General features: G+C 45.3%; 2 protein-coding genes and 1 long non-coding RNA gene across 4 annotated transcripts in view; 2 read left to right on the forward strand and 1 right to left on the reverse strand.

Moving 5' to 3' along the window:
* Positions 1 to 140: 140 nt before the first annotated feature.
* abcb7 (ATP-binding cassette, sub-family B (MDR/TAP), member 7) lies at positions 141 to 19,628 on the forward strand. Its single transcript, XM_003970442.3, has 16 exons — positions 141 to 328; positions 1,545 to 1,625; positions 1,736 to 1,813; positions 3,458 to 3,577; positions 5,042 to 5,174; positions 6,967 to 7,235; positions 8,288 to 8,376; positions 8,569 to 8,656; positions 11,279 to 11,453; positions 12,400 to 12,557; positions 13,588 to 13,751; positions 13,882 to 14,011; positions 14,431 to 14,602; positions 15,560 to 15,663; positions 16,625 to 16,732; positions 18,401 to 19,628. The coding sequence occupies exons 1-16, from the start codon at positions 179 to 181 to the stop codon at positions 18,617 to 18,619; spliced, it is 2,238 nt and encodes a 745-aa protein (XP_003970491.3). The 5' UTR covers positions 141 to 178; the 3' UTR covers positions 18,620 to 19,628.
* A 1,723-nt stretch (positions 19,629 to 21,351) lies between these two features.
* Positions 21,352 to 24,125, reverse strand: LOC115252285 (uncharacterized). Its single transcript, XR_003890689.1, has 3 exons — positions 23,988 to 24,125; positions 22,184 to 23,021; positions 21,352 to 21,807 (listed from the first exon to the last, which is right to left on the reverse strand). It is a non-coding gene; the product is annotated as an uncharacterized lncRNA (long non-coding RNA).
* nexmifb (neurite extension and migration factor b) overlaps positions 24,043 to 26,703 on the forward strand; it is a 48,569-nt gene continuing 45,908 nt past the window's right edge. The window contains exon 1 of one of the 2 annotated variants that reach the window (XM_029846881.1): positions 24,043 to 24,679. The gene's annotated coding sequence lies outside the window, so the exon portion shown is untranslated. The remainder of the gene's footprint in view (positions 24,680 to 26,703) is intronic. The other variant, XM_003970443.2, reaches the window with a different exon arrangement.

A 26,703-nucleotide genomic window follows, 5' to 3' on the forward strand; every position in this document is an offset into this window, starting at 1 on the left:
CTTCAGAATACTTAACAGCGTTGAATCGAAATCAAAATAGTGCTCGATAAGTAAAAATATACATACTGAGTTCGAAAAAGCAGCTTACTAGCTTACTAGCTTTGACAGTAACGGAGGCGCAAAGCGGAAATGACGTAACAGCCGGTGCTTCGAGCCCCTGCCTTCCACTGTCGTCAACATGGCGCCGATGTTAGCGCCTCTGAAATGCGGCTTTCACTTCCAAAGACGAAAATTGGCGTACCTCCTTGGACAGGCGCGCTCTTTTCATCACTGGAATAGTTGCGTCGGTGACATTCGGACGGACCACAGGCGCCAAAGTGCACACGCGGTGAGTGAAAGGTCGGCCGCAGGGAGGACAGTGTGTTTGTGGTGTGACAGTCACCGGACAAGGGCAGGAGCCGAGTGCTTCCGTCAAACTTCCAGGAAAGTTTTTGATGGAATGAAATGGACAGCGTTTCGCCTCTATGTCCAGCTGTCGTCACTGTCCTATTAATGAGGCATCGAGGAACAGGGGGAGACAAACAAGAGCTGGGTAGCTAGCTAACTTAAGAGTTACTGTCGCTGCAGTCTTACGTCATTTGTTTAAACACGCACATGTGTCTTTCGAAATAGTCAAACTACTTCGTTCCTTATCGATTTCTTTTTTCTATAGAGGTCTACCAGTCGTTACTTGTTCTTTGGCATGTGAGTGATCTGCATCACGTGTTGGAACTGTCTGTGGATGATAACGCTGCTTGTTTGGCCCACCCAGTGTTGCTGTCTGCAGCGCTTTACTCTCTTAACATCCACTTAGTAGTTATTTGACAAAATGTACATGCACAAATAGCTGCTCATGTACAGCATACAGCAGCTAATCTTTGGGCCTTTCATAATTGTTGATTTCATTGAAGCCATTATCATTTTTGGTTTATGGAGGTGTTCCTGTCCATCTGAGTTTGGATCCTTGCAAACAAAAGCACATTTACAGACTTTATGATCCTAAAAGACTATTCCAAATGACTTACCCAACATGTGATGATTCTTGGGTAAAGTGGTAACCATCAATGATTTACAGGGGGAATAAAGAGTATTGACCCCCTCCCAATACCAGAATGACCTTTTTGAGTCTAAATACAAACACATGCCCAGCTCTTCAGTTTGAGCATATTAAATGGCTTTAAACATAGTATATCTTTATAATAATAATTGCAACCAATCTAACTTATATGGTGCTTTAATTTAGAGCTTTTAATATTCTATTCTTCAATTTGGCAGTGGTGGTTGGTTTGTAGAGCAGTCGCTCAGGTGATGAGTATATCTGTTTCTTAATCCCTTATAGGCATGGCAACATACAGTATCGGTGGGTCAAGTCTCACCCTGCGAGGTTATACTGGGATATCAATGCAAATCCTTGAATTGATGAATGTGTGGTGTTAATTTTCTTTGAAAAGACGTGTCAAATCTGATTTTTGTGTGTTTGCTCTTCTGTGTGGAATCAAACAGCTGTTTGCTTTGCTTTACTTTTTTGTGACAGCTTTTTTGATTTGACATGTCATCCTTTATAGCTGACCTCCAAGCCACAACAAAGACGTGCTACATGGAGTTCAAGCAGGAGTGGAAACCATCGGATTTTAGAGGCAGCAAAAGTAAGTTAGCTCGATATATTTGATCATTCCTTCATGTATAATTCACGTGTTTCATTGGCTTTGATAATGGCACTAATCACACGCACATCCTAACCATGACTCTTCTGCAGCACTTGCAGATTACAGACAAAAGAACATGTTGGCATGGAAATGCGGGAGGACGGCTAAATGCAGATCCACAAAATGTGGTGAGTACTCAACCTGCTTTCAGCTTTATGTCCTCGAAATGCTGTTCTGATATTTCATTTAAAGCAAATAGTGCTTATTTATTAATGGAGTGACTGTTGGACTCTCAACTGAAAACACCTGGGGAGACCAACTCCACTGACAAGGTTGCTATTGTTATTCAAATCAGGCTAAATGAGGAGCAATGCTTTTAAAAACAACACAGGTAGGACCCTCTTATCACAGAGCTAATATTTAGCCAAGCAGAATACTGATTCTAGAAGTGATGTCGCAATGCTGGAAACAAACACATTAATTCAGAACAAAAACAGTCTTCAGTAACAAGTATGTGTTCTTATGTAATAATAAAAATACAGGTTAGCTGAGTGAGCTCACAGTTGCTAAAAGTAAGTATTTTTTTCGACCGTAATTAAATTACCCACATATTCTGCCAATCACACAAACCTCATTTCTTTTGTGTGTGGGGGGTGGGGGGGTGGTATTGTAAAAACAGTTAACACTCACCTTGCAACGTGCATTAAATGATTTGTGAGGCTGCAGATGATCCTAAACTGTGCTACAGAGTTCTGTTCCCTGAGCAGGTAAATAACGTTTCCCTCTCTGCATCCTGCTCGCCTCAAAGGCTGAAAATGAGAAAGGGACCTCGGATATGGATTCTAAATGAAAATTATCCATTCATCCCTACTACATGAAGGGGGAGGTGAAGTAAGGGCCATGTTTAAGGTTCATTGAGGTCCTGAATTGTTCAGTCGAGTGAATCACTGACCTTCAAACATTAAAACCCAGAAGAAGCATAAAAAGCTTCCATATTGATCTTGCACTTCAACATTCAAGACTTGTGCCATATTCAGTTCTATGTTTTAGCCTGTTAGCGCCAGTATTTGCACACATCCTCTCTCCTTTCTCTAGCACATCTGGTTTAATGTTTCCGAACTAGCTAGCCCTACAGTAGCTGTATGATGCTGTTTTGAGTTGACATCTTGAACAGCCTTTTACCAATTTATGATAATAATTTAACCTTGGAAACTGGATTACTTTATGGATTCAGATTCAAAAGCATTTGAAATGAGTGCAATTTCCTTTTGGGCGAACCGTCATTTTAATATTAATTCTCAATTTGGAATGTCACATCCTTCTTGATTGCATTGAAAGCAGGTGCCGGGCACAGTCTCACTGTAATATTTTTAGGGATGATGGCACACAGCGACGCTGTATTTCACTGCCACCATATTGAGTGGATTAGAGGAATTATTGCATATTCTTTGGCCTGCAGTCAGTCCCTGTGGCAGGTGTGTGTTGGAGCGTTGGTAAACATCCATGTTGGCAGTATGCTCTCATATTCAGCTGGGATGACAGTTCAGGTGTCTCTTGGGACTTGTCGTGTCAAACCAGTGTCCCAGGTTCACCTGGAAACTCGGCTGTCACTGCCTCTCCCTGGCGCTCCCAAGGGACCACTGCTGACATTCAACATTCTGTGTGTCTGCCGTCTTTAATTTAATTTATTTACAATGAAATGCAATATCGGTTTATTCATGGCTTAGCAAGGTAGCACAGCAAATGTTAAGTGGTCTTCAAAATGATCCTGTACCGATTGTTATGGTATTTATAATCGAAGAAATAATTTACCTTTTGTTTTGTTTCCACAGTTAAAGGAGATAAATTCAACTCAGATCCTGTCTGCAATGCTGTCCTACATATGGCCCAAGGACAGACCTGACCTACGAGCCCGAGTTGCCGTCTCTCTGGGCCTGCTTGCTGCAGCCAAAGTGAGTTTTATGCAGCAGTTATTGAAACGGTATTTACTGTAGATCAACCACTCTATCACTTTGTGTGCATTCTTGAACTCTGTAAGCCTGTGAACGCAATTGGCTTCTTTTATAACCTTTTGCAATTTCTGCATGGTGAGGATTTGATTCTGATGTTTCATTTCACCCCTAGTGTTTTAACTGTTGGCCATAATGAGCAGCCGAGTCGGTCAGAAACAGCCATTACTCCTAATCGTGGCATAAAATGCTGCCATCAGATTATGTCAAGAACATGAAGTGTATAATTCAGTCACAAAGTGGTTTAGTGCATTAAAAGTCAAAGTCAAACTTGTTGAGACATTTGTAATCAGAAATGTCGTTGTTAAATCAGATGACCTGTTTGCTGAAAACTCCTGTGTAAAAACTATTCAGAGACAGTTTTTTGTTTTGTTTTTAAATAATTAATTGCAGGCATCAATCAGTGCATGGAGCATTTCCTCTTCCTTTATTCAATGGTCTCTAATTAACACCCTGGAAAACAATCAAATTCTCAGCTCCTAAATAAGCATGTGCTGCTGCCTCCCAGCGTGGTCTTGTGTTTGCGAAAGATGAAAAGAACACACACACCGTCCAGCCTTACCTCCCGTTCTCCAATTAGTTTGAACTCAACCCATCAGTAGTGTGAAAGCAATTATTACGTGGAATAAGTCAGTGGCTACAGCAGACCATACCTCTGGTCCCTCTAGTATTTTACACACTATCACTGCTGTGAGGTCGTATATGGACGGGAACAGACTGACATTGTGTCAATTTAATCTCCAGTTGGCTCATAATGGGTTGAATGCGCGCTGGCTTATCATTTATATTGGAAAAATTGAGACGCATTTCGAACAAGTGATAATAGCTAGGGCTATTTTTGTGTCGTTTTCCTGTTGTCTTGGTAGCAACTATATTGTTTCTTTCCTTGAGGGGCCCAAGAGGATTTGTATTGTCTCAGTATAATGCACAAATGTGTTAAAAGCCCCAGAGATATAGCTTTAGCAGACTATAAGCCATTTTATTATACTTTGTTTACTTTTTTGCATTGGTAACATTAGAGAAAGCAAAGTAAAAAATGGGGGAAGATACTCGAGTGAACGGGCTCTGCATGTTCCTGTGTTGTGTAGCTGTCCTAAACACCCAGTCTGAGTCACACAGCTGTCCCTGTGCTTTTAATTATCTGTAATAACCATTTCAATTCCATTAGCAGGAAGCTCCAGCCTCCTCGCCTCGGTTCAGCCTGTCAGGGAGAGTAACCATGGCTTACACAGAACAGTATTCTTGTGGCTATACACATATGCATCCAGCTGTCTATTAACAATAACATTTATCACCTACAGTTAGTGGGAAGCCCTCCTTTACGTGTGTATACGTAAATGTAGATGTGTTAACTTTACAGTCTGTTTGAAAGTGTCCTCTCCGGTTTCTCCTCTGAATCCCTCCCAGCTCACCAATGTGACGGTGCCCTTCATGTTTAAGTATGCAGTGGACGAGCTTAACCAGATGTCAGGACACATGCTGAACCTGAATGACGCGCCAAACACCGTGGCTACCATGGCAACGGCTGTCCTGATTGGCTGTAAGTCCCAGACTTGTGTTTTGTTGGCAGGTGCCGCGCTCATCAAAAAGGGACGATGGGAGTGCTTATTATCTGCAGGCTGACCTTTTCTCAGCACATTCAAATCACTGGTGCTGCACAACCAGTCCCTCTACACAAAAGTATTTACATTGTGCTCCTCTTTCTGTGCCCCACTTCATACCGGATCACGCTGCCCTCTCGAGAGAGGTTTTCTTATCATACTTTAATCGAGGAAGACAGGTAGATGGATTTCTGTTGCAGTGATGAGGTTGCAGTTCACGTCCTTTTGGAACTGTTTGCAGTTTCTGCATCATGAAGGCCAGAGAGCATCTTTAAAGAGCTGTGATATATCTTGTTTTTGTTCAGTTCCCCCTGTAAGTGAGGAGTGGTGACACGTAGGCTGAAGATGATTTATTTCTTTAAGGAGCCCACTGCCTGCACATTTATATAGACTGTTGGATCAGGGAAGTGCAGGAAAATGGCACCAAATCACACACATTAAGATGACATGGGAGAATGAAGGGGTTTTAAAGAAGAATTCCCCCTCCATTTGCAACACTTGGGCCCCCAACAACCTGAGTGTGCCGTGACGGGTGTAATTTGCCGAAGAGGTTGCACAGAGTCTTCATAAATGTGCAGGTTGTCTTGTCAGATGTGGACACATTGTTCATTGGATGAGCATTTCCATTTAACGCCGCATTACAGCCTGCTGAAGCTGGAGGACGGAGAGAGATTCTAACCCCAACTTTGGTCTCAGCAGGGAAATAATGTACAGGAAGGTGAAGGCACAGCACGAAAGCAATTTGTCATTCAAACACAGATTAATATTAATTTGAAAAAGACATGCACTACATTTTCTGCAGCAGCTCAAGAGAGGGGTGTGGGTAACTATAAATTTCACTTCCCCCCCATATTAAAGCCATACATACATACTCCACTTTCACAGCCAAGACAAAAAGATGGTTTGCCGACAACTACACCTGCTCACACTAATACATGGCTGTCATTTGCGTCATGACCATGGAAGCTGTCTATATGTGATGACAGTCTGCATCCCTGAATGTGATGGTATGTGCTTATTGTCTATGATTATATTGTGTGTTGCTTTTGTATTTTTGGATTATATGTGCTGCCTCTGCATAATTACTGGTGTTTCACTATTGTTTTTTTTCATCTTGGCTGTATTTGCTATCTTTTTTTAATAATATGCTTTTATTTATAACTAAATATCTACTTGATATAAATGGTGGGCATGTTGTTTGGAGCTGGACAGAAAGCATAGATAATAGATCAAATCTCTTCACTGGCAACTTCGTCACGTTTCTGCACAATGCTCTTATTGAATCCCACCTCGCTCCTCTGGTATTCTGCTCACACTTGTAGTTTGCTCCCCCCAGCACTCTGAACAGACGTGTGTACGGTCAGATACGCTCCCTTTGCTGTGTCTGCAGTGTGCTGGCCTGTCATAGTAGCCAGGCTGCCCCCAGCTTCATAATTACATGTCTCTGCACTGCTCTCACACCAGAGATGATGTGCAAAAAAAATTGGCACCTCATATAAGCCTTCACATTGCAGCAGCTGCAAATTGTCAGCACTATATTAGATATCACAAGACCATGAAGGTTATATTCTTTTGTTGCATCACAGCATTTTTAGAGCTTCAGAGCAGTTCTAAGTTGTTGGGGATGAGAATAGAATATGTTCGGCCTTCATCGCCTTGGAGCCTCTTTGTCTGAACCTCACTGCTTTTCACAACAGCTGTTCAAATCTTCATCTCCTCTGTTGGTCCCAGATGGTGGATCGCGGGCTTGCGCAGCCTTCTTCAACGAGCTGAGGAACACTGTGTTTGGGAAGGTGGCCCAGAGCTCCATCCGTCGCATCGCCAAGAACGTCTTCCTTCATCTGCACAGCCTCGATCTGGGGTTTCATCTTAGCCGACAGACGGGGGCGCTATCCAAGGCTATTGACCGTGGCACGCGGGGCATCTCCTTTGTCCTGAGTGCGCTCATCTTCAATCTAGGACCCACGGTCTTTGAAGTAGGCCTCGTCAGTGCCATCTTGGTGAGTCTGTGCGTTAGCTATGCAAGCTAATACCAAAGATGTTGATTGGAAAGGATTCACCTGACTTTGTGATTGTTGGCTTGAAAAACTGGGGCTTTGCAAAACATTACTATGAATTTTTTTAAGAATCTTTTTACAAACTACATTTTAGTGTAATACTGCTAAACTAGAATTTTAAAATCACTTTAAAAAAAAAAAAAAAAAAAAAGAAGAAAAGTCTAGGTCAGCCAGAGCTCACAATCAGTTGTCATTGAAAACCAGATTAGAGAATCTTTCATCTTCCAAGTCAGCTTCACTAGAGGTATTTCAGTGATGCATCAATTCATTTTTATTTTGAATGAAAAGGATTGGGGAATGTGAGCTTCTACGCATCACAGTTCTGCATCTTAACTTTGCCATTTACATGGAAATGACTTTGGTCACAAAATGGAAGCGCCCTGACTGATCAGATTACTGTAAATATTGTACAGATTGCCAAACCTATTGGCCGAAAGAGTTTTTTTTGCTTTAGTTTTTCCTCCTTTTCTTGTGGCTGTTTCAGTCCTTCCTTGAGACAATCCATCACCTTGATGGCCATCACAGCAGATTGTTGGAATATTAATTCTGGACATATTGTCTCATTTGCATTCTAAATGTAACAGGATTCCAATGAACCTGTAGTGGCAACAGAGTGCCTGTTAGCGTCAGGGATAAATCTCAAAGCTTTGTTGCAGCTTAATGTCCTTCTGTGGAGCACGTCACGAACAGATGTCTTTCTTCTCGGCCACCAGTGACAGAAAGGCTCATCTGTAGTTCCTGATATTACTCTGCTCAGGATCTTGATGTCGGTTTTTCTGTAATGAGAAGACAGCATTGTCCAAATAAATAAAGTCTCACTTAGCTTCTTATTAATTCGCAACATGAAATTTCTTAGTGGGTTGATGAAAAATGGTAGAGTTTGACATCAGTTTTAGGCTGGCTGACATCTCTAGACATTTTATCAGAGCTGTTGAATCACAGAATTAGACTCATCCTTTGATTATTTTTTTTCCTTTGCTTTTTTCCTTCTGCAGTATTACAAGTGTGGCGGACAATTTGCAGCAGTGGCCTTGGGCACCTTATCTGCATACGCGCTCTTCACTATTCTCTTCACTCAGTGGAGGTAACGAGGATGTTTGTGTCGGTCTTGTGTCTGTTTGTCATTCAAATTGCTGCTTTACTGCTCGTGGTTCTTATCACGTAAATACTATTCAATAAATGTTTCTGCCCATCACTGCACAGACAGTAACGTGCTTCAGCTTTTGACTGAAATGTGTGCTTAAGAAAGTGCTTACAGGAATGTGTCTCTGCACAGGACTCGCTTCAGGATAGAAATGAATAAAGCCGACAATGACGCTGGTAACGCAGCTATTGACTCTCTCCTCAACTATGAGACTGTTAAGGTGAAGCACGTCCCGCACACACAATCACACTTTTCATCCCATGCTGCTTCTTATTTTTACATTTCACTCTCCTTTATCATCTTCTCTTTATTTTCTCCTCTTCATTTGAGTAAACATGCATTTACGAGGCCATGGTAGCAGTATTTTAGGTGCATGATTGTCACCATCAGAATTTGCATTTTAGTCACAGACATTGAAATAGTTCATTTTGTCTAACTGACCGCTTACAACCTTGAGATCTTTGGCTTACTTTCACAAAAAAACTGTACACTTGGCACATCCTCCCCTTTACTTCCTTTAAAAAAAAAAAAAAAAAAAAATCCTTTCAGTCAACTCCCCAGAATGCTGAGCAAAAAAGGTTTTCTACTGACTCAGGCATTTATCATTTTTAATGCTCCATCTCAGTATTTAGTCTCTCACTGTCTTTTTTGAGTCTAAACCTTAAATGTCACTGATTACATTTTCCTATATTGCTGTCACACAAAGATGGCCCGTTGGTTAAAGATAAGGATGTTATTGTGCTCTGACAGACGTTAGTCTCAGTGGCCTGGTTGTCATGAATCATTGGCTGTTTAGGTCACCCTGTCAAACATGTTTGGACATAATCAGCCCCCTGTTTTGGGTGCTTTAGTTGTTGTTCCAGGTGTATTTTGGTACCCACGTGATTTCTTTTGCAGTATTATTTTGCAACCCTGTTTTTCTTAATGTTTTGTTCAGTTATTTTGTGTCATCTGTGCCAATGCGGCTGGATTTAGCATCACTCTGAGCTGTGAGTGTGCATATGTAATTAGATCTCCACCCACTCAGAAATCCGTTCCACTTTCACAAAGGGCTGGATGAGAACCTGAACATGTTGCCTTGCACTGCCTCTGTTTGCCTTCCATGTGCTACTTTCTTTTCAATCTCTGATTTCCTGCATTTCCCTATATGCAAATCAGTGGCAAGTCAGTAGCAGCATGGTACCACTGCTGTTAGCTAGTGAAGCAAATCGCCCACTTAACCAGAGCAGAGGAACAATAGTGCAAACTAAACAAACAGCAATATTAGGTAATTGGTACCAGAGTTGAGGAGGGCTGTTATTGTGATTATGCTAGAGTTTTATGTTCTGAATTCAAGAGCTGCTATTGGTTTGCGTGTGTGCCAGGTGTGTGTGTTCTTGTGCTTAGTGGGCAGGATATGCTTTTCACCTGCAAAGGTTAATGGATCGAGGATTTGGACTTTTAAGGTCATGGGTCATGGGGTCGCATTTGGTCAGAAAGATATGTCGAAGATAGATGTGGAAATGTGTTTGTGTGTTACTTGATTAAACTGGGATCTATACAGGAAATCTATTGTTGGTTGTTTTAGTCTCATCTTTTAGATAAATCCAGGGTCTGATGGAAATTAGTACCGTAATTCGTTTTCAAGTGCGGTCTAGAATTTCTTAGAAAAAATAATCCCCTGCTTTTTTAGAAATGCTTTAATTTTAATCATTTACACACACTGGACCATGGTCTGAATTCCATCCATCCCTCCCTCCCTCCCTCCCTCTACTGCTTATCCGGGGTCGGGTCGCGGGGGCAGCAGCCTAAGAAGAGAAGCCCAGACTTCCCTCTCCCCAGCTACCTCTTCCAGCTCATCCGGAGGGATCCCCAGGCGTTCCCAGACCAGTCGAGAGACATAGTCTCTCCAACGTGTCCTGGGTCTTCCCGGGGGTCTCCTACTAGAGGGACATGCCCTGAACACCTCACCAGGGAGGCGTCCTGGGGGCATCCTAACTAGATGCCCAAGCCACCTCATCTGGCTCCTCTCAACGCGGAGGAGCAGCGGCTCTACTCCGAGCTCCTCCCGGATGGCAGAGCTTCTCACCCTGTCTCTAAGGGAGAGCCCAGCCACCCTACGGAGGAAGCTCATTTTGGCCACTTGTACCCGTGATCTTGTTCTTTCGGTCATTACCCAAAGCTCATGACCATAGGTGAGGGTAGGAACGAAGATCGACCGGCGTCTGCACCGATACGCTGTCGATCTCCTGCTCCATTCTTCCCTCACTCGTGAACAAGACCCTGAGGTACTTGGACTCCTCCATTTGGGGCAGGATCTCCTCCTTAACCCGGAGAAGGCACTCCACCTTTTTTGAGAACCATGGCCTCGGATTTGGAGGTGCTGATTTTCATCCCAGCCGCTTCACATGCGGCGGCAAACCGATCCAGTGATAGTTGGAGGTCACGGGCCGATGACGCCCACAGAACCACATCATCTGCAAAGAGCAGAGACCCGATCCTGAGGTCGCCAAACCGAATTCTGAACTGAATTCTGAACTGAATTGGTCTGATTTCCATTTTATTATTCTCCACATCCTTTTAGTACACGAAGATGAAGAATTAGAGAGGAAAAACTGCACAAAACGCCGACTGAGACCTCAACTATGCCTACAGTGGTCCCTTGGAACAAATGTTGCCTTTAGTCCTGCTGCACTTTAAGTGTCTGTCTACCTGACACTTCCCTCCACGCTTCCCTAACTTTTAACCTTTACCATATTTTGCAGCCTTTTTTATTTCTTTCTTCTCTCAGCTCAGAGTTTAGTCTTATCGTGAATCTCATTTTTGTCCCGCTCCTATCCTCCTTCCTTCGTCCTGGCTGCAGTACTTCAACAATGAAAAATATGAAGCAGAACGGTACGATGGGTTCCTGAAGACCTATGAGTCGGCCTCTTTGAAGACCACATCCACACTGGCCATGCTCAACTTTGGCCAGAGTGCCATCTTCAGTGTTGGACTCACGGGCATCATGCTGCTCGCCAGTAAGGGCATCGCTGCAGGTGAGCCGAGAATTTGGCGTGTGTTTGTGCGCGCGCATGCGCGTGTTTGTGTGTGTATGTTAACAAATCATTAAAAATGATTCTGAGATGTCTTCAATGGCCTGGGGCTGGCTGGCCTGAGTGGGTGTTTGGAGTCATCGTCTCTCTTGCATTGGATTTAGATAAGTGTGACACTAATTTTATCTCCTAAATTTATATTTGCTTTACTGGTTTCCACTTGGATAACTATGGTATGCTTGTAGCCATTGTCAGACCTTTCGAGTTTCATTTCCAAACCGATGTGTTACTGACGTCTGACTTCGGACACCAACACCACCTGTGCAGCATGCAGATTTTAGCTTTTATTTAAAGTTACATTGTGTATCCTGTTGGCAAGAATGGCAACATCTGCAGTCACCTGGCTGAGTGATTGGTGAAGGAATTAAAACACAAACAGACTGATAGTTTAAAATTTGAACGTCGTGGTGTTTTTACAGGTGGGTTTATTCTTGGCTGTTGAATTGTATTTCAGCCTGTTCAGCCCTTATTGATCTGGCAGTCCAACAAACATGCACAACAGGATACACTTTGTGAAAAAAGTCTGAGATCACCGAGGTATAAATATACAAATTGGCAATTACCCAGCTAGATTTTACTGCTTTGTGCCCCAGGTTTGTGTCCACTGCACAAAAAGAAAATATGAATTTGGAATAAAGAACCAAAACAACCTCATCTAATACAAAAAAATCATCTGAACTGAAGCATTGTGCGATGAAAAAAGAACAGGAGCTTTAACTACCTCAATTCAGCAAATTGGAAGTTAAGACTGAGTGAGTGAAGACTGTCACGCTCAACGTTTTCTCCCAAAGACTTTGATAGTGGACGTGTGTTTTAGGCTCATTCAAATTCAAATGATGCAGCAGAGACAGACATTCAGGAGCGATGTTGTTTTGTTGTTGTGGCAAAGGTACGATGACGGTTGGAGACCTGGTGATGGTGAACGGACTCCTCTTTCAGCTCTCCCTTCCTCTCAACTTCTTGGGCACAGTCTACAGAGAGACCAGACAGGCCCTAATAGATATGAACATTCTTTTTACTCTCCTCAACGTTGACACCAAGATCAAGGTAACTTGTTAGCTTAGCATGCCTCTCTTTGTAGCCTTAAATTGCAAAAGAGATTTTGTTCTTTTGTGTGTGTGTGTGTTTGTTTTTTGTTTTTTTACAATTTCACTTCTGAATTCCGCAGAGCGCAGAGTTCAATATGAGAAAATCTATTAGACCGATTCAGAGTTAAGATGTTTAATGGTGCACTGAGCTCCTTTTTGATGCCAGTTCTAGTTCGCCTACATGTCCATCTCTGCACCCATGGCCACATACATTGGTAACACTTGATTACATTTATCATTATGATAGCACCCTTTATCAGAAAATCCCATTGAAAATGTGAGTGAGCTTCTTTAAAGAGATGAACACTGTCACAGTTTTCACCGAGTAATTGCAGTTGGAGAAGCAAATCTGTCCATTTACTTTTTAATTCATCAGTAAATCTCCTTTCAGTTGTGATTCCCTCTGGAATGGCACTGCCCAGCAGGCCACAGCTGCCTTAATGTTATTTTTTGTGTCAAACATAGGCATATTATGTAGCTGCAAAATAATTTAAAGCTCCCTGTTGCTCAAAATTGTTGCATAGAATTTTCAGGCCCCATGTTTGGGATTGCGGGGATTATCATCTCATTATACTAATGGACTTTGAGTTACGTATTTGTATTAATTGGCTGCGGTCGATTCAGGCACATGCTAATAGGTAGCGTGGTAATGGTGCAGATCGGGCTTTTATGCACAGAAAGTAGAGAATTCTATTCACTGCTGGCCTTGGCCGCAGCTCTGTATGTACTGAAAGTTTTCACAGCTATTGATCCTTCAGTTGCTATGAAGGGCATGTGTGTGGAGATTCAGATGGCCTTTAGAAACAACCTCTTCAATTGGCTTTGAATGCCTTGGCTTTATGCAGTTCACGTCGGCTGGGAGCAGCAGCAAAATCCCTCTTTGCAAGGTGTTGGAGTGGAATTGCATCATGTTGGGCCGCGTCTGCCACTGGCTGTTTTGTATGTGTCTTCTCTTTATCCCAGTGACTCAACCCCCTGCTTTTATGTAGGAAAAGGATCTCGCACCGCCATTAGCCATCACACCGCAGGAAGCGACCATTCGCTTTGAGGATGTCTATTTTGAGTACTTGGAAGGCCAGAAAGTTTTAAATGGGGTGTCCTTCGAAGTGCCCGCTGGGAAAAAGGTGGCTATCGTCGGTGGCAGTGGGTCAGGGTAAGTACACAGATCTTCATTAAATCTTTAACTGTATGTCAGGTCGTGCAGCGCAGCCGTGCCATCAGATGTGACCGATACCGTGGAGGTGCAACGCTGTTCTGATGATTTGTTCCTCCTCTGGTTGCAGAAAGAGCACCATTGTGCGGCTTTTATTTCGCTTCTATGAGCCTCAGAAGGGCAACATCTACATAGCTGGGCAGAATATCCGAGAAGTCAGCTTAGACAGCCTGAGGAAGTCTTTGGGGGTCGTTCCTCAGGTGTGTGACACACACACACACACACACACACACACACACACACACACACACACACACACACACACACACACACACACAAAGTACACGACAATGAAATACAAGCACTCTGGAAGGAGACATGATGAGAACACAGTTTCAAGCTGATGGCCACAAATGAAATGTTTGGGCTTGAATGTAATTTCCAGTTCTTACTTGCAACAGCAGAGCAGCAGAGTTTAACATTAATGCCAGTTGAAATAAGTACAATTCAGTCTGCAGTGGAGCTCAGAGGCTAATCTGAACAGATGGTACGAAACCAGTGTTGTTGTCATCCGTGTGGTCTGCTTCTCCCTCCTACCCTCCCTTTTCTAACTGCAGCCTTCTGCTGCAGTAAACTGCTCTGAAGCCTGATTTTTGTTTTGCTTCTGTAATGGTGTCAGGATGCAGTGCTGTTCCACAACACCATCTACTACAACCTCCTGTACGGGAACATCAACGCAACGGTGGAGGACGTGCACCAAGTGGCGCGTCTAGCAGGCATCCACGATGCGATCCTCAGGATGCCTCATGGCTACGACACGCAGGTTGGCGAGCGAGGCCTCAAGCTGTCAGGTGTGTTACATTATCATCTCCCTAGGTGGTATTACACGTTTCTTTGCATATGCTGGAACTATTGAAAACCCCAATCCACATTTACAATGTTGCCGCTACACACTTAATTGTAGATTCTTGATGAAAGGAAAATGTCCAAAGTGTTTTATGATCAGTTTGATTGTTTAAAAATACTCTGAAATTAACGTAAAAAATGCTTTTAATTGAAAGCAGAATGTTTTTATAGAAATAACGGGGGGCTGACTGTCTTTTGGTCTTATTTTGAACATCCAGCATGCAGCCTTAGATGAAATCATTGCAATGTTTGGTAAAAACAGAAGAACAAGATAGAACTCCTCTTACTAGGTTACTTTCCACTCATCCACTCATAACTCTCATTAGAAAAGGCCAGCTGAGGTGACGTATGAACAATAAAAATATCTTATGTCTGTTCAGAAGATACTGGACTCACCCACACAAATTAATGGGCTCATTCTTTCTGTACGATTACTGAGCCTTGTTTATTTTGCGAGTGAGGGAGTGAGGTGAGTGAGGTAGGGAGTGAGGTAGTGAGTGAGGTAGGGAGTGAGGTGAGTGAGGTAGTGAGGTGAGTGAGGTGAGTGAGGTGAGTGAGGTAGTGAGGGAGTGAGTGATATAATGAAGACATGACTAACCTCATTAATTTCACTGTTTCTTTGACAGCTGCCAGTGACTCTGTCAGGAGGGGAGGTGGCGGGGGGGTTTCAGGGGGTGGGAGTGGTGGGCAGCTTGGTCTGTGAGGCTACTTACTCCCTTAATTGCCGCTGCACACAGCTTGTATGTAATAAAGGCCAAGTCAGGCACAGTGGGAGGAATCTTTTTGTCCCACTGCTTTTGCTTCGCAATTAAAAAAAGTCGCTTTCTTCAGCCCTGCGTTGCTGCACACTCGGCGTTGGGTCCGGTCCGCTTTTATTTGTGACACCTGTTGTTTTGACTCAGGCGGGGAGAAGCAACGTGTCGCCATCGCCCGCGCCATCCTGAAGAACCCACCCGTCCTCCTGTATGACGAGGCTACGTCTTCCCTTGACTCCATCACGGAGGAGGTGGGTCTGACAGACAACGGCGGCAACACTCCCAGAGACGGCCGCCCTCTCTCGCACGTCCACGCCGACACCTCTCTGTTCCCGCGTACGCATTTAGCAGAACAGACGCCCTCTCTGCTCACTACTGCGTCATCACGTACCTGCTGTGAGACACCCCCACCCCCCAAAAAACAACCCAAAAACAAAACGCTGCACCCCCAACACATGCAGGCTCACACACACTCCGCTCATGAACACACCTCCCCCTGCGCTCTGCTGCCAACTGCCACTGTTTCCTCCCCCCTAATCTGCAGCTCAGCCTAAAGCCCGGAGTCTTTGTAAATGTTACACTTAATGAGAAAGTTCAGCGCGGCCGCTCTGAACTTGGTGGGCAGGAGTGGGGCTGCAGATGTGGATGTTAATTGAGATTTGCGTTTGCTGCTCACAATGGTATTTAAAATTATCATAAGTAAACATTGAGCATATGAGGCGGGTTGTTGCTGTGCAATATCCTACTGAATTAGCTTCTCTGACAAAGGCATTTCACACAGTATATATATCCTGTGGGTGCAGCAGCGTACGAGTTGATATTAATATAGAACTTCCACTGATATCGATATAAATTATATTAAAGTCAATCTTATTGTTTTTTTAATGATATTTACTCAATGGATTTTTTTCCATTTTGATGTTATATTAATTTATGTCAAACTTCTGATGTGCGGATGCTGGTTATTTAAAAAAAAATATTATTTAAATTGGAACTCTAAATGTATTTGTGTGTTTCTTTTAAAACAAATAAATTGGTGATTAGTGAAGCGAGAAGTAGAACAAATGCAAACAGAACACGTCTGTCTTTAATGAACAATGAGCTACACAGCGTGCGCAGTTTCAGACGGGTGCACACCGCAGATCTCGGACCCGGGTCGTCGTCAGAGCTATTACTGTTGTCGGCGATTGAGTTGAATTTGTGTTTTTGCAGAACATCCTGACGTCGATGAAGGAGATGGTGAAAGAGAGGACGTCGGTGTTCATCGCCCACAGGCTGTCCACCATTGTAGACGCCGATGAGATCATCGTTCTCAGCGAGGTGCAGACTCATTTACTTACTTGATCTCATACCTTTCCTCGTCTATATTTTCTCCAGCTGGAATCTCGGGCCCACAGAGAGTAAATGATCTATCACTATTCTGTTACCCTGCACCGTGTTAATTGCTGGTCCAATTAGATGTTTCTTACATTGAAGGAAGGATGAGGTCTCGGGCTCGATGTGACCTCTTTTGCACCGAATCTGCCAGCAGCACAAAATCAGCGAGTAGCCTGTGTCGTTAGCACTCATTTATTTTTGAATCACCTTTCTCCAGTGTACGTGATGATAACATGCTTTGTTTGGCTTTTCTCATTATCTTCAACAACAGCAGGACACTGTTAGTAGCATTGAATGTATTATTTTTTCCATAAGGGCTCATTAAAGCGGTCAGGCTGCTTCCTTGGCTGTTTTGGTCAGATGGCGTGTCTTGTTTGTCTCGGTGACTAATAATGTATGGGCCGTGTTCCCAGACACTGCTGAGGCCTCAGAGTAAGCATGTCGTTTCTCTATAGATCGCCATTAGCTACAGTGTGGTCCCACGTACAAAAGCCCTTTTAAACCAGAGCAAATCATTCCGATCAGACTTGCTGTTTACATGGAGAATGAATCTTTAACTGAGTGTCAGGTGGTCATTGAAGACTTGGATCTTTAAATGAACCATTCTCACAGCAACAAGTCTCCTGTAGAAGAAAACAAAAACGTATTGCCTCGTGCTTGCTAACGCTAGCTCGTGGGCTCCGAGTCCTCGCAATCGACTTAATGGCAGCAGCTACCTGGAGAGATCATCCCACCCACCAGTCACCCAAGACCAGATCTCAGCCATCTTAGTAGGCGGGGAGTGCCTTTCAACCAGTGGCAGCGAGCACTTCTGGCAAATGTGGGTCTGCCACCAGTTCATCACCAAAGGCTGAGGTTTGTCTCATTAGCGTGGGGCAGAGACGCTGCCAGACCTTATTGAAACATCTGTATCTGGACACCGTTCAGAACGACCTCAACGCTTGTTTAAAGTAAAACTTCCGTCCACCTCTGACCGAAGGCATTTGTATGTTCTGACTTTTTAATGTAACCGTGCATACGTGTAGGGTGATGTCAATTATTGGCGCTATGTGACCTTTTTGGACCTGCGTTAAACTCGGAATGAAAAGAGGCTCCTTTGAACCGTTGGTAGAGGACGCGAGTGGTTCCATGTTCCAAAGTCAGATGGTGGGGATCTGAGGGATCGTGCCGATGAGGCATGTTTGCGTGTGATGTCGCCATGGCGTTTGCTTGTGTCACCAGCAGAGGACTGCCTGGGGTGCTCATTAAAATAACGAGCAGAAGCAGTCACATGCTTATCTCGGGCGCACTAAAAGACGATGCCAACACCTCTGCATGCTCATGGGAGGTGGGGGAAGGGGGTGCCTTCATTTGTGTTTGGCTGTGTGGGAGGGATGCGCGCGCCCGCGTGTGCGTGCTCGCGTGCCTGTCTGTGAGTGCGCGCCTTTGCGAGAGATTGTAACAGTTGTTGGGGAGGCGGTAAAGATTTTGGGGGGGAGCCAGCTCTCTGCAGTGTGGTCAGCATTGTGTGGTCTTAGAGAGCCGCTAACTAACGTCTGTAGCCTCTTCAGTTTAACTTCATGCGTGCTGCAGTTTATTTATCATACATTCTTTTTTTTGCTCCTTCGCCAGGGTAAAGTGGCCGAGCGAGGCAGCCACCACACGCTCCTCAGCAACCCGAGCAGCTTGTACGCCGAACTGTGGCACACTCAGAACAGCAAAATCCTCAACAACGGCCAGAACGCATCAAAGCCAGCAGCTGAGCGACTCTCCCAGAAGGAGGAGGAGAGGAAGAAGCTGCAGGAGGAGATCCTGAACAGTGTGAAGGGCTGCGGGAACTGCTCCTGTTAGGGGAGGCGCTGCCTCCGTGTCTCCTTCTTCCCTCGCAGATGGTTTACCCCGCAATCTGCCGGAGTCTGGGGGGGGAAAGGGCGGGATCGGGGTACGGCTTCTCTAACCACGCCCACTTCAGCCAAATGCCCGCTTATGTAACTGTCTCCTCCCCTGACTCCTGTGAATCAAGGCCGCACCTTGCTCAAGTCGGGGAGGAGGAGCGGTGAAGTCTCCAAACAGAGACCATGTGCGTGTATCACATACATGTGTAACACTGTCAGCACAATCGACCCCCGCCGTCATTACTGATGTCTGGTTTGTTGACATCTTCCTGTGCACTGGACGCTGGTGAGCTATACGATGACATTTATTTGCCTTGACATTGATGTAAATTTCCTGTTAGTTGAATTTTTAACGTTATTTTTGAAATAAATTTAAGATTAATTTGTTTTATATGACCAATGTCAACTTCTTACAGCGTGCTGTTTATGAATGCAGATAAAACGCTTTTAAGATCCCACTTTTAATGACTGCGCTGCTCTGAAAGAATCACATTTAGAACCAAGTTTTAGAATCAAGTCGTCTCAGTCAAACACAAATCAGACTAAAAGTGTAAATCATCTCCATGACAATATGGGGAGGTGCTGGAGGCTGCTATCCCAGCTGCATACGCTCAATATTCAATATGTCACTGATAGAAATCATGAGTCTTTTTCACCACGGACGGAGCCTCCGTTTGCCTCCTTTGGTAATATTTAATATGCCGCAATATAGATCTTACGGGAACTGTGAGATTGTTCGGGCTGTATAATCAGAATATGGAGACCTTATATTTAAAAATTGTACACGCATGCATGTCCTCAGTTTCTGGAGGGCTGCTGTGGCTCTGATGATGTTTCTAAATGGAATAATATCATTGGGATTGATTCCTACGCACCCAGTGTTGTTGTTTTTTTCTTGTTTATAGAGGTATTGGTGGTGAAAGAACACTGCAGTAGGATTAATAAAGGTTCTGTCTAATCAAAAAGTTGTCAGCGCTCTTCTCATCAATGTTGCGTGATGGCTCCAGACACGGGGCACTTGGGAGATTCCCATATTAGATCTCCCGTCAACACACAGATGGCTGAATGACTTGGATTTCAGTTAGCATGTCGAACCATGGAGTTAGCATCGCTAGGAAATGTGTATCTCACAATAGCTTTTCTCAGAACAATTTTGATGGAAAAATTTACCCCATCACGATTTTAATGCACCTCAATACGTCCAAATTGGTGTGTAATAAAGTCCCCGGTGGATCCACCTGCTGCTCTCCGGCTCCCGCTCTGGGACCAGATATGCCTTGGAACGCTTTCTGGGAGGCGTTACGGCGGGAAAAGTAATTGCCACCGACAATGGCGGAAAAACAACGACCTGGCCCCGCTCTGCTGTGTAATGACCCCCTCCCTCCGCCACGGCGTGGCATTAGAGATGAAAGTGGACTTTGATAGAGGCCTGCTTAAAAGGAAAGCAACTGGGTGATTACTGGATGGATGGGCGCGCTTTCATGGAGCAGATGTCTGTGCAGATGAGTCGGTGTTAATGGTGTACAACCCTGGGAAGTGATTATTACTGTTCATTAGCAACACCGCAATCCTCAAACCTGCTCCTAACTGGCTATTCAGTCATTTTTGGGTGAACGTCACTCCCTGCGATCTGCTCTGGCTTTGCTGGCGAGCCTTAGGTGTACCCGGCCGCAGGATTATTCCACTTCTCCGTCTTCTGTGGAGGCAAAGCTTTATCTGAGAGGGTCAAGGACATAATACTGTCGATTATTAAAGTTGCCGAGCGTTCTGAAAGGGGCTTACGCGGGGAGGTGTTTGCTTTCTTAACTAGTTTTAATCCTGCATCACGCCATCTATCCTGCGGTGACGCTTAATTTTTCTGCGCGGTGTGGAAGTGATGCGCGCAGATGCGGAGCTGTGTGCCGGCGTGTCCTCCAGAGGTAATGAGAAAGACATTTCCACTGTTTAGCATGCAGCATTCTGCAGGCACAAAGAGAGACGGGCGCGCAGAAGCCTTTAATAGCATCCTTAATATGGACCGCAGTAGGAGAGCCGGGCCCATAATACTAACCACGACCTTCTGCTCAAGGAGAGATTTTCAAAGAACTCGCTGCTGATGAGCAGATATTCCGTTTTCTTGTTGAACCCGCTCTTTTCTGGGCGCGCACGGCTCGCTACGTTTCGGCGATGCAACAAACGCGCGGTGTTGTCTAAACTTAAGCAGAGGTCTGATCGGAGATGCCACAAGTGTAGCCTGCTGGTGATGAAAGGGGTCGTGGCGCACACGCACACACATATCAAATCCCAGCCGACCCCCCACCGTGGCCTGCTGCCGAAGTGCACCGTGCAGGGTTTTGTGATGATAACGGGCAGAGCCGACTGAGACTCGGGCCCATCCCTCTGCACCAGACAGCCAGCTCGCCCTTGTACCACTACAATGGAACTAGTTTGTGGCCAAGGGCGGCTCTGCCCCCATGAATATGCATCGACGCCTCGGAGAAGATGCACTTATTTCCACCATTGTGTGTGGGAGTCTAAATTTATGTGCGTAATCCCTGTGTAGTGTATTGATGCTCCTGGTCAGGATGAGAATGAATATTCACACAGCTCTCACACACACACACACACACACACACACACACACACACACACACACACACACACACACACAGAGTTCCTTTTAAAGTCAATAAAAAAGCATCTCTGGATACAGCACACTGCAGATAACACACCCTCTGAGCAGCGTATTGATTGATCCGGACTGTTTGTTCACATTCATACTGCAGAAAAAACCCTCACGTCTGAATGTCCTGCACGCCTTCATTAATGTCAGGAAAATCACTGAGCCCGTCCCCGTCCTCTTTCCAAATCGCGCCTCAGCCTGCTAAAAGTTTCTCGTGTTCTCCCGAAGCATCGGCTGGTTCCCGCCCTCCCTCCAGCTGGTGTCGTCGGCCGGCGTTACAGGTGACCTGACTTCTCATCCCTCCACGTTGTGAAACTGTAGCTGCCACTTGTGATTCCAAAAATGCCCCCTCTGTTCCAGTTAAATGAGAGCAGCTGCTGCTGAGAGTCCCGCGGGAGTCGTTCCATTATTCACCGTCTACAGAGCAGCTTCGGGGGCCTTTGCCAGAGGAGTTAAGGAATTAAGTCAAATAACTCCTGGATCTGAAACATAACACAGGCAAAACAATCTGATGTGACTTAAAGCCCACCCACCCTTAACGGATCAACTCTAGTGACTTCAAATCATATCTGAATGGTTTAATTCTCCAAACAAGCAGGACTTAAGGTCCATGTCCAAGTTCTATTGTAGAAATCAGAGTGAAATAACTTAAGTGTGAGTCAGAAAGTCTTGCAGAAATGTTGAGGAGATCATATTAAAATGTTTAAAAAAAAACACATTTTCATCCAGCAAGACAAGGAATCAGGAAATAGACATTTGTTGGAATGGAGATCAATAAACAGCAGGAAGGAGCACAGGCCTATCACAGAGCGCAGACGCTGTTTACACATCTACAGGCAGTTCAGCAGCTCCACTCACCTAAAGTGCAGGTTCCTGTTTCTGTAGGTGGAAAACTGGAAGCTGGTTACGGAATACACATTTGTTCCTGTCACATCTGCCGTCATTCAGGGGCCTTCCAGGCTTTCAGGTGAATCAGCAAGAGCGACTGCATGTTCCAGGACGGCTGTTTGCATCAGTACACTCGCATCTCAGGCAGAGCTGACAAATGAGCTCCGATGTGGGTTTTCTTTTGGTTTTTCTTTTTTGCTGATGCTAATCCAGCGAAGGAGGCGTGCAGGTTCCAAATGTGGTAATCCTAGCAGAGATTTGGTGGCAGCCGTCAGCCAGTGAGGGTCAGACCAAGCGATCTGCTTTTGTCCCCTACTCTCAGCGCCGGTCCATTTGCTTAAAGATTTGCAGAGATTCAGGAGACTTTTCATGTAATAGTCCAGTTTTCTAATCGCTATTAGTGCCTAAAGCTCTTTTCACCGTGGCGAACCTTCCATCTTCCGCACAGATACGTGATTTTGCTCCGTTTGTTTACTCACCATTCAGCTTCAGCTTTTAAAGGTGAAAGAAGGAAAGTTTAGCGTGCAGCGACACTGGCGCCTAAAGGCAGGCGAGCAACGGTTCCGCCATCTTGAAGAAGACAATTAGTGAAACACCACTGGTCCCATTGATGGAGTCTTGATGTTGTTATGTTGAACACGCAGTGTGGACGCACCAGGACACGAGTCCAGTGTGTCGGCGTGAGCTTGACATGTGGGTTTGCTGCAGCCCCATAGGTGTGCTACATTTCCTTCAAGCTTTTTTCAACGCCGCACAATTTCACAGAGGGTTCACAGTCACGGTGAGACCCACACAACACTCCAAGACACTGGAAAACAGCCACACCAAACAGGTTAATGACAAAAATCAGAGCAGCACACCTGTGACGGTGTACAATTCAGGGTGTTTCTTTAAATGGTGCGTTGTAATAACGCGCCACATCTTTGTTATTGTGCTTTTCTAATGAATAAACTTCACGTAGATTTGCTTTTGCACTTCCGACACTGCAGATAAGTTTAATAGTTTTGCACAAACAGCGTTTTAATTGATTTTAATGAACCTGTTTTAGGCAAATTATCATGCGCCAATCACATGGAAAAGTTCATTATGTATGTGTTAGTAAGGAGCTTTTAGAGCCAGAGAGAGAAGCAGGGACAGTCATTTTCATATTTCATCAAAAAATATGTTATAAATTAGCAAAAAAAGACAAGTGACTTTTGTTCTGCAATTTGACTGCAGAAGTGATATTTTTAGCCATAGATTTAGAAATTTGTGTTACTATGGAGCCAAAACTGAGGCTGGTTGACCATGTTTCAAAGTCAAGTTAAGCAGAAAGAAGTGTAACTAAGACAGAGAGAGAGAGAAACCCGGTTTGGTGTGTCACTGTCAACAAATACCAAAACCTAGTTTTTCAATACACTTTTATTAAAATCACATCAGCGATAGTGGAAACAGTCTAAATATGTATAACTTGAGATGGCTGTGGAACTTATAGTTTCACTTTGGTCATATATGAACTAATGAACTATAATCCTTATTGATCCATAAGGAATACTGAACATATTTATTTGTATAATTCCTTCTCAGCTGCAACCCAATCGATCATGTATCGACTCTCCTGTCGATTGTAGTGCCATTATCATTTAATCTATGGGTTAGGAAAATAAAGGCTGCAGATATGATCCATAGATGTTGAGAGTGGCTCCATCAGCAGGAGCAGACGTGAGTGAGACATTCATTATTCATGTCATTGCAGTTGCCCTGTTATGATACAGTCCTGTTCAGAGTGGACTACCTGATTTGCTCAGCGCGTCCGTCAAAGCGGTGCGTGGCCCTGCGTCGGCTGGCTGTGCGCGCTCATAGGTCGGACCGAGGAGAATCAGAGAGAGAGCAAGAGGAGTGCGCGCCTGCGAGACTGCGCGCCGCAAGGAGGGGGAGAGGTCCAGCTGCCAAAAAAAAGAAAAGAAAAGAGGAAAAAACAAGAAGAAGAGGAGGAAGAAGAGAATCCGCCGCGACAATGGCAACGTTCAGCATCTCTTAAACGACAGGAGGACTGGCGGAGGGGCGCCGCGCATCGGGAGTTTGTGCGCGCCGTGTTTGTCTGAGGAAAAGAGGCGATATTAGGACATGCTGGCTGCCCGATAGCGCCTTTCCTGGAATACGAATTCTTCTGTAATTTAAAAAAAAAAATGGAGCGGCGGGGGAGAGAAGAGTCGCGCTGTCTCTGCCAGTGAGAGGCGCGTCCACCTGCTAATACTGGAGGCCCGGGCTGCTGCTGCTGCTGCTGCTGCTGCTGCTGCTGCCGCCGCCGCTGCTGCTGCTGCTGGTAGTAGTGGCGGGGAGGGTGGGGGGCGACATGCAGGGGGAGCGTTTGCATTTCGGGGCAAAGACGCATCTCTGATACTACCCGAAGCGGCGGAGAAGGATCCCATTGCGGCGAGGGAGAAAACGGCAACGCAGCTCGGGCGCGCACACACGCTCATGGAGGTAGGCAGTGGAATCGTTGTTATTATTAGGTCGCTATTCAGCCTGTGTGTGTGAATTAGGCGACCGTGTCTCTCTCAGGTATGCACATGACAGCTTGATTTCCACACGCGCGGTGATTTATGCCCCCGCTTTGGCTGCATTTGATGCGATTTTATTCAGCGGCTCTGCGGTGTATAGTGGCTGCCCTGCCTCCTCGGGACAGCTGGCGTAGCGTTACATTCATTCGTCTCCGCTCCATTGATCACCCTGCGAAAAAAAGGAGAGGGGGGAAAAATACCCCCACTTCTCTGCTGCACAGACACCCACCGGTTCGCTTTTAGCCTCGGAAATGCTGCAGAAATACAGATTCCACGTGTGGTTCGCTCGGAAGCCAGCAGCCGTCCGTTGTTTGTATGTTTTGGAGACAAACAGTGGCCTGTGGACGTCATTTTGAATCGATGTTATGCATCCCGAGCAGCGCTGTGCACCCCCCCCACCCCCCTTAAAAAAAAGAATCAAAAATGAATAAAAGGGGATTAATCCACAGTCCGAAACTGATTAATCATTCATGGATGCACTACTTCACCCCAGTGGGATAACACATAGTCTTACAGCTAGGCCCCCTCTGTGGTGTGGTGAATAAATGATTCATAAACGGTTTATAAGCGCCAAATTCTCAAGAAAATGGCCTAAATGGGATGGGAGCTCAGGAGCACACACACAGGTGCGTCAAAGGCGTGCGTGTGTGTGAGTGAAAAATGCCTGCACTGTGGGGTCACTGGATCAGTAGCTTACTGTGTCTGCTCCCCTTTAAGGATGCGTCCTGACAGATGTTTACTGGATGTCCCAGTCAGCCGCTCTGCCAGCAGAGCCAGACAAGTCAAGCTGGAGGAATAACGAGCTGCAGCCCATAATAACAGCCCCGGTGCTGGTGTGGAGGTGTCTGACTCAGTTGTTAACTTTGTTGGAAATCAGATTTTAATTGGACTGTCTTCCCCCCCCCCCCAATGAGCTGGCCCGCTTGTTAAGGTGGAGTTTTTTTGTCCCCCACCCAAAGTCGTAGCTGGTGTTTACCGACCTGACCTGACCTGACTGGATCTGACTCACGTTTAGCTGGCTTCCCCCCCCATTAAATGAGACATAACATGGAACTGGTAGAAAGCAGTTAGGGAAAATCTCTCCTTCGCTAATGTGAAGACAGCAGTGGAAAACAGATGGAAGGCCGTGCATTGATTGAGTCAAAGAGAGCCCATAAGAGGCCCAAATTGAGTTGACATGTTGATGTGGGAGTCATTATCATGTGCTGTCATTCGCGCCGTCACACCATCGGGCCCCTGGGCCACGTGACGTGCCGAAGGGCAGAGGGCCTCCCTCCTCTGTCCACCTGGGCTTCGTTTGAGGGCTGTTGAGGGAGGAACTAACAAGATCTATGGCATAAAACTGTGTCCCCGTCCTGCAGTCAGCTGCCACCGTGGAGAGTTGTTTGGACAACCTCTGCAGCTCCCGTTTCCTCCTGGGCGCCTCGTTCCAACTGGCTTAAACTGGGTGAGAGATTAGCGTCCAGAGGCACGTCCAGTGGACGCCGTGGCTCCCGTCCACAGTGGCGAGGGGCAGCGCGAAAACCAGTTTTCGTTTTTTTTTCCTGCAAATGTGTTTAAAATGCTGCCTGAGCTTTATGCTGCGGCAATAAAACGCAGCAGCTTGTGTGTACACACTCTCTTATCTTTGCCTGCCCGTGTGTGCACCTGTGCTCCAGCCTGAGGCCCGTGCGCAGTCCTGGACCTGCGCTGCCGGGTCTGCCGATGGGAAAGTCCTGATCTGAGCAACCGGGGCTGCAACTGACACCCAGTTTTATTACCTTTTAAACAGTAGGTCGCTTCACGGTTGGTCCACGTGCTGGTTAACGGTTGGTTACTGTAGATAGGCGATAGAAACACAGACTGGCCGCCAATCGTTTCAGGACATGTCCTCAAGTTCAGAGAAAGATGAAATAATAATCAAAGCACGAGATGAGCGAAAGGGTGACGGCTTTTGGTCCTGGTTGC

The sequence above is a fragment of the Takifugu rubripes genome, chromosome 14, assembly GCF_901000725.2.
Source record: "Takifugu rubripes chromosome 14, fTakRub1.2, whole genome shotgun sequence".
In the NCBI taxonomy this organism is placed as follows: domain Eukaryota; kingdom Metazoa; phylum Chordata; class Actinopteri; order Tetraodontiformes; family Tetraodontidae; genus Takifugu; species Takifugu rubripes.